This window comes from Helicoverpa armigera, chromosome 4 (genome assembly GCF_030705265.1).
Source record: "Helicoverpa armigera isolate CAAS_96S chromosome 4, ASM3070526v1, whole genome shotgun sequence".
NCBI lineage: Eukaryota > Metazoa > Arthropoda > Insecta > Lepidoptera > Noctuidae > Helicoverpa > Helicoverpa armigera.
This window is the reverse complement of record NC_087123.1, coordinates 13,319,168-13,330,010: the sequence shown is the minus strand read 5'-3', so window position 1 is coordinate 13,330,010 and position 10,843 is coordinate 13,319,168. Positions and strand designations below refer to the sequence as shown.

General features: G+C 35.2%; 1 protein-coding gene across 1 annotated transcript; it reads right to left on the bottom strand.

Moving 5' to 3' along the window:
- Window positions 1-5,316: 5,316 nt before the first annotated feature.
- Window positions 5,317-9,396, bottom strand: LOC110374821 (cuticle protein 7). The gene is made up of 4 exons (XM_064034455.1): window positions 9,119-9,396; window positions 8,344-8,440; window positions 7,001-7,243; window positions 5,317-5,779 (listed from the first exon to the last, which is right to left on the bottom strand). The coding sequence occupies exons 1-4, from the start codon at window positions 9,227-9,229 to the stop codon at window positions 5,691-5,693; spliced, it is 540 nt and encodes a 179-aa protein (XP_063890525.1). The 5' UTR covers window positions 9,230-9,396; the 3' UTR covers window positions 5,317-5,690.
- Window positions 9,397-10,843: the final 1,447 nt, after the last annotated feature.

The following is a 10,843-nucleotide window of genomic DNA, read 5'->3' as shown; positions in this document are numbered from 1 at the left end:
CGAGTCGCAATCGAACAATCGAGTCAATCGAGTAGCATCGATATAGATAAATTGTTATGACTAACCGATTAGCGAGATTGCACTCGAATCAATGGATGTCAAAGCAATAAAAGGTCTTGCTGTTCTCATACTTTTTAATCTGACTCACAAAATAATCTCTACTCTATACTAATATAACAAAAAGGATACATTTGTTTGTTTGTATCCTACCTCCGAAACTACAGAACCGATTTGAAAAATTCTTTCACTGTTCGAAAGCTACACTCATCCCAAGCAATACACGCTATATTTTATCCCAGTACGGATTTTAGTTCCCACGGGACTCGGGTAAAACCGCGGGAATTCGGCTAGTGCGGTGTAAAGAGGCTGGTTCTTACCAAATATACGAAGCGTGTGTGACGTAATTATTTTGACCGACAGTGTAAATGAGAGGAGGAGGTACCATATCTCACTAAAGAGAATGCATGCTATTATTTATAACCTTTCGTGTCTAATCATGAGAGAGAATTTGGTAAGGTGAAATGTTAAGCTAAGTAATCTTTTCTGATTACGTAATTGCTACAGCTCATTTGATCCTTTTGTATTTTGAAGCGGATTTTTCCTGTACAGCACTGAAGTAAGTAGGTAATTTTCACATATATATGGGAAAACCCCAGATACAATCTAGCATGAAGTACCTATTGCAACCGTGGAAAAAACTCGAAATTTATATTTTATGTAGTTATATAGTTAGGAATATTTTTTGTTCTAAATATAAATATCATATTCGCAAGGAGAAGGCCTGCATACGTGGATAATATGCTACTTCACCTATGTTACATATTTATCATCCCATCATTGAAATATACATGTAATCCTCCTCAATATGATCGAGAGTATCAGTAAATGATTTTGTCCTGATCCTCATATAAAACCTCACTTACCTATTTTGAATTGTAACATTTGTAACGATCGTCTAAAACACACCTGGATAGCGATTTACTTATCAATAAAAGTAAATCCAACTTAAATCTTATAAATAAAAGAATTTACCTAACGATAACCAAGTATTAAAGGCAATAAAATAAGTTGAAACTTAGATCGGTAACTGTATTCATTGTGATTCAAAGCTAGTGAGATGATTATCGCACTTTATACTCGCATCATTGAGCTTGGAGATCGTGAACTTATTGTATTGAATCGATTATTCATACTAATGTACACTTACTTGCATTAAAATCTGGTAACTTTGTGACATGCACTGTTACTGTTACAGCCTTTTTTATCGTCCCACTGCTGGGCATAGGCCTCCTGTCACGCGGAGAAGGATTGAGCGTTAATCACATGTATGACGTGCAAAATGTACAAAATGTAGGTACATGTAAAATTTGTTAGTTCGCAGCTACTTGATGATGTAATTAAGTTATTGTCACAATAGAAGACAAAAGATCATAGTTTTGCCTATGTATGTTTGGTCATAATTTTCCTATTTTTCGTGAAACAATGGACAAATTGCTATTCAATAAAACCTTTTGTTTTGAATGTGATGTAATGATTTCAATTCATGCGGTGAAAAGTAATTCATTAGCAAAAAGATATGTTTAGTTTCACATTTCTAGAACTAATTTACATGAAACTGAATAACAGAGCTCTGCTAGATTAGGACAGTAGGTAGTTACAACTATGAATATTCAAAAATTAAGTAACTTTGTTTTTCCATAGTGAACTCATAAATCTGAATTAATTAAGGAAACGAAAAGGCCATCTTTACATATAAATCTTCCGAAACCTCTATAATTCATTGAAACTGCCTACAAATCAAAAAGATAATAATTGCGTGATTATAATTGCATAATTTATTTTGATACACGTGTCTTGTCAATTTATCCAAACGTCGGAGGAAGCTATGAGTCGAGCTGCACGCATGCATAATATTATTTGTTTACCTTTTAATTCATGTTTTTGATTAGTTAAGTTTTTTATGATGTTGTCGTTAAAGCATTGCCATCCAACGTGGCAATGTCGCCAGGCACTGGCTAGTAACAGCGATGAAGACCAATTTTTCGACGCTCTTTATTAGTTTTAAAGTTATTTTAATGTAAATAACATAGTTTTGAGTACATTTCAGAAATTATTTCTTCGTTAGGTACGTCATTTTCGTACTCAAGGAAATCATACCTACTTCAACATCCAATCTCAATTCCAACCGGTTTAAGCGTTTCATCTGTCACTCACTCTATCAATCAAGCTATATTGTTTTATAGATTTTTGTCGACAGCAGCCGTCAGACGAGATTTTAATAATATTCATGAGGTCTCATTGTCTTAACGCCTCAGATTTATTCTGATTGGCCCCCACTTCTTTATTTTTGACATTTTAACATTTGTGGCGTTGTTGGATCCTACAAATAATTATTTTGTGTCTTCGTTGGCTCTCACATTTAATAATCAAGTAAAGAGTCGTTTTATCCCGGAAACTTTTATTGGTGGATACCAAATGCAACGTTCAACAATAAAATGGTTGATGATAAACTACAGGCATTATAGTATGTCTGTAGTTTTTCCATTATATTTAGTCATACATAAAAAAATGATGTCCTGTCTTGATAAAACCCTACAAAATCAATAGGAGCGTAGGTCAAACAGGAGCTTTCCACCCAAAAATATAATTAAATTCTTAAAATTGCTTGGCAGCAGACATTATTCTGACTGACCCAGTATAAATGCATTGCAGTGTACGGCCATAAAAATGAAGACGACATTGTGATCGCATACCGGATCCTTTGCTCGACTGTCACGATTCGTTCTTGAAAACTAAATTCTTAGCATAGGTAACACTAAATTAAATCGTGCTTATCTCTTCCTATTTGATTGGTATTATGTTTAATGCGATATCTTTATTGAGTTTAATTTATTTGTAAGCGTTGTTTTTCCAAATGAGTGAATCAGCCTTCCATGTCATGGTGTTAACCCATTAGAGGTCAAACAAAAAGTACTTATATTATTTTGGATTTTTTTTTATTTTCATATAGAATTGGGAACAGAAAAACACAAAATACAAGAAAAATTTGAAAATTCATAGTTTTCATGAAATTACAGGGGTGTACTCAACTGAGTACAATGACCTCCTGTGTATCAAGAAGTTAGAATAATAATTTTTCGACACAAAGTGTTTTTAGATACGTCATACACTGCCAAAGAACTCTCGAATGACAAGTTACACGTCGTAGCTGTTTTTCTATTTTGACGGGATAGTGTTCAACTCCAACTTGATGAAGGCCATCGACTATTGATGCAGCATGGCGCGATTTTATTCGTTCGTTGTATAAGCCGAAAGAGGCCCACAGCTGGACAAAGGCCTCCCCTCACGTTTACCACATTGCTCGATCTTCAGCAACCCGCATCCAGTGCTTCCCGATGACCCTGGCCAGATCTTTCGACCTTTTAGTCGAGGGCCTGCCCATGCTGCGCCTTCCAGGTTGTGGTTACCACTAAAGAACAGCCCCATCGGCCATCTGTTCTGCAAGCTACATGCCTTGCCCATTACCACTTCAGCCCGATATCACTATGGCTACCTTCTCCTTCTTTATTCACACCACACTATTACACCATCTTTTGATTGTCCTCTGTGGTTCAATAGTGTCATAGTTGATTGCCATGGTACCCAGATGATATCAATAGTACCAGCTACGTCTCACGGTTGTCGATATGCTGCTGTATCCTTATTAGAACTCTCCTCTTCATCAGGCAATGCACACGTGTACAATATAAAACGGCTTCAATAACTTCTTCGAACCCCTTAGTAGCTTTTTATTCAGGAAAATGTTGCTTCTACACAGTAAGGAATTTGAAAAAATAATAGTTATTTTACTTACCTATGTTGTCATTGTACTCAATCGAGTACAGTCGTTTTTATATGAACCTAGTTTCATTTGAGGTACGAATTACTCATTATATTGTTATTTATATATTTCTTTTATATGTATTTTGAAATAATCTTACGAAAAAAACAACTAAAAAACAGCAATAATAAAAAAAAAACTAAAAATGACAACATACCTCAACAACATTTCGGAAGCACAACTTCAACTGGATTTTTTTGTGAAAAAAAATCACGCTACGCACATAATATTTTTCATATAATAAAAGGGTGTTATAATCAAGTAAAATAACAAGGTTAACTACATTAACTTTACGAGATCTGTTATTTACACTTAGGAATATGACTGTACTCAATCGAGTACAGTGACTTCTAATGGGTTATCCGGAAAACCCATATCCACCAAGAAAAAAAACAATTCAATTTGTGTTTACGTGTAAAAGGTTTCCTTTTTAAAAAATTATTATGATTATAGAAATATAATCATAATAATTTTAATGAATATGTCTTTTACTGTTAATTACCATCTGTTTAGTTAGATTCGGTTTAGTTAGATAGAAATAGAAGAATATTTCTTTTGTCCATCCATCTCAAGATTATGTAAAAAAAATTCATCATTCTCTACTGAACATTTTGTTGGGTTAACATTCTGTTAGTTACTACAAATCTTTATTACTTTACAAAAATCGCATTTTTTATATTAAAACCATAGTAAAGACCAGAGCCATAAGCACTCCCACTTTAAACCACTGGGTACATAAACCAAAACACATGCTGAATGTATACGATAACACCTTACAGTTTTAACACAGCTCGTTATTTTACCAACATTGCTTTCATCTTTTAAAAGGCGTTATTTAGTGTAGCATAAAATAATAGCGCCTAGTTAAAATTTAACACTAGAACAATGAACTCGTACATACATACAGCTTCGATATTTCATGCAGGAGCACAGGTTTGGAAATATATAGTGTAGAGAGGAAAATCTTCGTCAGTCGTCATCGTCGTTTATCTCAGAATACAAAATTAGTTTTACTTAACGTGTAACTATTTTTTTTAAGTTGCTATGTGTATACTTATATTTATTCTAAAGCTGAAAAGTTTTTGTGTTTGTGTGTCTGATCTGAAGTCTCTAATCTCGGTCTATTACAGTAGAACACCGATTAATTGCAGCCAAGTCAGTCCTATGCTAAGCTACTATCAACCTCTATTTATTGTAATGAATTTTAGTATTTTCGTTAATGTCTGATGGGGCTGCAACTTACTCTGATCGAGATGTTAGAATGAACTTTAGTGTAGATCTGTGTACAGTACATTTTTCTTTATAACTGGTCTTTGTCTGATTTTCCGAATTTTCGGTTATCCGCTTTGACCATTGTCCCAATTAATTCAATTAATTGGCGTTCTGCTCTACTTAACTGCTTCCACCACTACTTAAAAATAAATAACACAAATGCATACAGGGTTCATGAATTTATTTATTTACAACTGTTTTCCTTTTGGTATCTACAAGATAAGACCTATCATAACTAATATACATTTTACAATACACATCTCAAGTCGGTAAGCGGCTCAAATTTTCCTTTACAAAAAATAATAACTGAAGTGACACATGGGTAATGACGAATATACACAGAAATTATGTTGTGTATGTATTATGTTTAAAAAATTAACATTGAATAATTAATTATGCATTTTATCGCTCCTAATCCAACTTGACTTACTAATACTGGCCATTATTAAACTAAATTCTCATGTAATCTGTGGCACTAACAATACACATTCTTACTTTTAAAATTATTTAAACTAAAAATAAATAAATAGATTAAACTCTAAATTATCAAATTATGTGGCTGAGGGTAAGGTCCGTCGAATTCAAATCCACCGTAGTCAAACTGTGGCTCTCCTGCTTTGGAAAACACTGAAACAAAACGGAGAATTTGATTAAAACATGAAGTAATAACTACGGATTTGAAAAAAGTCTTTAATTCTTTTAATGAAAGGAGGCCTGTGCCCAGCTATGCGACGGTAAAAAAATATTTTCTGTCAAATGGAGGACACTCTTCTTCACAGCGGAGTCCACCAAGGCCTACCGGGGCTGCGGGATTGTTCGAAAGAGTACCGCGGCCCTGGTGCATAAAGGGCTCATGAAGGAACATAATGTGTTTTAGTCAGTACGAGTCTGACACTCCCTCACTCTGCTAACCCACAGTGGGAAGGGTCATTTCATGATTTCCTATTAAAAAAGGAATTCCCTTCTTTTCGGGAAGCCGTTGAACAAGACACACGTATGAGAATTTGCATTATAGCAACTTAACCTTAGTATGTACAATTAGCCGATATGTAAAAAAACGACAATAATTCATAGTTCTCAACTATTCAGAGGTGATTGTCTGCAGTTTGACGCAATCCATATAAAGTAAGGGACTGCATTCAAACAACAGTTTTTTTTCTTTATCACACAATAGACTGCCGCACAATGCGATTACATATCGTGTACTGGTACTAATTAGACATAATAGCAACTTGTGCGTTTGTACGTATCCGGTACTTAGAAGCACTGCGATATTTTTTATTTGATATGTTAATACTATAGTCACCGACAAACATAAAGAATAAATCGATGTGATCTACGATCATTATCAATGACAATGACCCATTGAAATGCCATTAATGATTGCATTTGCAAATGTAATGAGTTATTGTTAATTATTGGGCCAACGTGTGAAGGTTATTCTTTAGCATATCTACTTCCTGAGAACTGACAAGTGACACATGTGTGTTATCCTCAATTTGGACGATGGTGCTCTATTATAATAGTCAGTCAAAGTAGTATGCAATTGTTACGTTACAAATACAGCCGTTAAGGTCAGCGAATCCTGAACATTTACTGATATGCAAACTGTATCTAATAGGTATGTAAACACATTTTCACCATATTTCTTTTTCCAAAGTTAATCTATAGGTAGTCTAATTCGTTGTCTGGAGTGTTTGTTGAACCACTTCTTCTTCCCAGCAAAAGTACATAAGAACTGTTATAGCTAGTCTCTCTTTAGTTGACGTTTGAGTGCTTCTTGATCAGCCTATTTTCAATATAGAATATTTGATTTTGATGACCTTTGAATAACACAAGTACACTTACAAAATGGTGCAGCCGAAGGGTATATCGGCTGTGCATAATACTCAGGAACTTCAACAGGTACTTCAACGGGCACAGGCACAGGCTTCGGGTAGTATACCGGCTGTATCTGCTGCCGAGGTGGTGCGGGGGCTGCATGGAAGTTCGGTCCGGTCTTAGAGACGACCGCGTTGAACCCATGGACCGGGTCCGCTGTGTAGTCTACGGTGCGGATTGAACCGTCGGGTTCTACTAATGAGTATTGCCCTGCAAAATGGTGATGGTAATATCAGTAGTGAATTTGGGATTTGCAATAAAAAAAATAAATCATTTTGTTTAGAATGACCAGGCAAATCCTTTTATTTGAGGTACATCGAAAATTCATAAACATAAATTTTACGGAAGTTGATGTAGACGGAAAACTTTGGTATTTAAATTGTGAGGAACCTCAGTTTCTAAAGCTCATAATCTTATATGTGTTTCTTAATCAATAAGTTCTCTTTTTCCTCTGCGATACTAAAAAATAAACTGAGATGCGCAAACAGCGATCTAAACAAGCTTGTAACGAGATGCTCGCTAATGAGTATCATCAAAGAGCCATTCTCATGTCAGTATCACAACATCTTACAGTTATTAACGAAAGCGTAAGCTACACGACAATTATATCAATTACACTATAATACACCGTATTATATCAACTGGAGGTCATTAACCTCAAAACAAAGATGCGAATTTGGAAATCGCTTGAGAAAAGGCGCGTTTTTCACTTGTTTTTGTGGATTTCACATGGTTGAATGTGCTAACGTATCGTTAATGGTGTCATAGATTTGAGAACAATGCATCATGGAGATTTATCAGCTGTTATTCGTTGCATTGTATGGACATGATCTACGTACTATACTACCGAAAAGGGTTGACCCCAATGGGGTATGGGATTGTTCGTTGAATATTAATCTGCGATAATGAGGTTTTATGATAACATTTGTTTATTTCTTCCGTGGTACCGTTATCGGTTTTCAATTGATTTAATATGATCGATAAAGCGTGTAGCATTATCATGTGAAATAGTTCAGGCAAACTTCAAACGTAAAGATGAACTTTTGTCCTATCTTTTAGCCAAATATAGGATAACTACTTCAATAACAGTATTATGTAGTAGGAAAAATACGAGTAAACACCGGAAATCTGAAAGACATACACATAGAATTGTTTAGGTATTGGTGCTGACCTACCTACTATACATATAAATAAACAAACATAGCTTATAAATGGCAGGAAAATAAACAATACCAAATAACCAATAGCAATAGCCAAATAACAAATAATATATACCAAATAACAATAGAAAAGGGTAATAATATCCGTACCTTTAACCACATCCCCGTCTCTGGTTTCATGTTGTGATTTCACATCACCGGTCGTGTGATCTGCTACGCCGTAGTTGAAAGCATATCTTGGCGTATCCTGAAGAAGAAATGTTTAGCATTTAATATATACTAGCTGACCCAACAAACTTTGTACTTATCGTTTAAACCTTCCCTAGGCAACTTCAAACATTTTAAAACCCAAAAAGCCAACTCGGTCCAGCCGTTCTCGAGTTTGAGTCAGACTAACGAACAGCAATTAATTTATATATATTCGATAATATATTCGAACATTTGGTTGTGGCAACCCAATGCGCCAATACCTCATAACAAGGGGTATTGGGTTGCCCGGGTAACTGGGTTGAGGAGGTCAGATAGGCAGTTGCTCCTTGTAAAACACTGGTACTTAGCCGCATACTGTTTGACTGGAAGCCAAACCCAACATAGTTGGGAAAAGGCTAGGCAGATGATGATGATGATCGTGGCAGCTGCCACGATAAATTAATATGACTCAATAAGATAGTTCTATCAGTCTGCATTACACACAAGTAGGTAAGTATGTGTATGAGTTATGTTCAGGTATAGGCACAACGAATCCATGATTAAGAAGCATAAGTATTATTCCTCGTTATTTGTATAGTTTGCATAAATAACAAGAATAGCATAACATTCCTCAATAAACATTTTTTTTTAATATTTAGCTGGTAAGTACAACTTTTTCAGAAGCTTCCAAACTTCATCTTTTTCAATAACGATTACAAAAAGGTACAATACTCACATAATAATCATAACCAGGACCAATATACACGCGCCCCGACGCCGGAATTTTCGGCGCAGCCACCGACACTCCTACGCATACCGCCAAAATCAAGCACAAACAACGACACATTTTACCAAACACTGATACTGAACAAATGAACAAACACTAGGAACAACCGTCTTCACCAACGTCTACTCCTTGAATACCACAATGGTGGGTTCGCAAGCATTTATATGTGGCCTTATTTGAGTGCCAGCCTTGGTACGCGTTCCTTACTGCCGAAAGCCTTCCGAAAATGAAGTTTCCTCCAACGTTTCGCGGCGGCTAATTGAGAAAATTTTCGCACGCCACAATAGGGCTCGTGTAGCTTAGATTGCTAAACGAGAACAGACTTCTTGTTGAGTTTTGTTTGTTTAAGATATTTTCGTAAGCTGTGTGTTTATTGGGTTCAATTACGTCGATGACTGCAATAATTATTCTGAGATTTGCAGCTATCGTAGCACGTAAAATTATAAATAAATGAGAAACATTTTAATAGAGATTTCATGAAATTTCCACAGCTGATAATTTACAGTGTCTGTGCTATTAATGAAATTTAGTATTTTATTCATAAGATGCAACTGCACGTTTACGATTGTATTCCCAGAAAGTAATTATGCATACTCACGTATCGTTCTGCCAAATTGCATGGAGAAGTATTAAAATTGTCAATTGTGCATCGTTTGCCAAAATTGTGTAAATAACCAGGTAAACAAACTATTATATTATTTATTTGAATCGTTACTAGATTTTACAATACTATCAATTATTTTTAGCAGGGCAATTTTCTAATAATATCTGTCTCGACTTGAACTTAATTCTCGTCCCTGAATTAAGTAGATACTTACAAGACCGAACCACAGAGACTCTGAATATGGCAACTAAATTAACATAGAACTACCATAAACAAGGCTATGCGACAGGTACAATACAGCCTCTTTGGTCATACAATAAAGGTAAGTTTCAAAAACAAATGACTAACAGCAAATATAGTACCATTCGTCCACCTAACTGTGCACTTAAGTTTTTAAATAAATTGTATTTTCAAAATACAGAACTTGTTACAACTTCGGTCACAGCAGTTTATGTTTCTCGCAATATTGTTATGGTGTTCCCCTGATTAGTGTGGGAACTATGAGCGTCATATGAAGATAAATACTGGTTATAGGCTTATGTTGTGCATACGTGATGGAGATAAGGTGCGAAGCTAACTAAACCTTGGTTATTGATCTCGTGTGAAACTGTGTATTTCTAGATAAGGTGTTGTATATTTTGTGTGCTGAAATCGTTTGGAGTAAGTACATTTTTCCTTTTAACGCCTTTACTTCTAAAGGCAATAATATATTCCGATAAAACTCCCTATCCGAATAATTAAAATTAAATGGCCAAATAAAAACAATTTTGAATTTTACATCGAGTCATCGTCGTTTTCATTTTAATTTTACAAGTATACCTTTTTTTGAGGTGAGAAATCATCAGATGACCCCCCTGCATCCTCAGTGGAAGGGAGTGTCAGACTTAACTGATTAAATCCCACCTATTTTTTCTGGCGTTTTATGTTCCACGGTAATTGTTCCAACAATGTCATTGGCTAGCAGGCTTTGGCCGTGATGGACCCTGTTCTTTGTGTAGCACGGATACTAATTTACTGGTAGGCACCTAACAAACATCTAAAAAATGTAGGCAATCCAAATTTTTATAACG

Excerpts from the sequence above, each read along its gene's own strand:
- LOC110374821 (XM_064034455.1), bottom strand. The coding sequence starts at position 9,229 with ATGTGTCGTTGTTTGTGCTTGATTTTGGCGGTATGCGTAGGAGTGTCG. Across the intron at positions 8,441-9,118 it reads GTCCTGGTTATGATTATTAT|GATACGCCAAGATATGCTTT; the intron begins GTGAGTATTGTA and ends TTTCTTCTTCAG. Across the intron at positions 5,780-7,000 it reads CCCTTCGGCTGCACCATTTT|TGTTTTCCAAAGCAGGAGAG; the intron begins GTAAGTGTACTT and ends GTTTTGTTTCAG.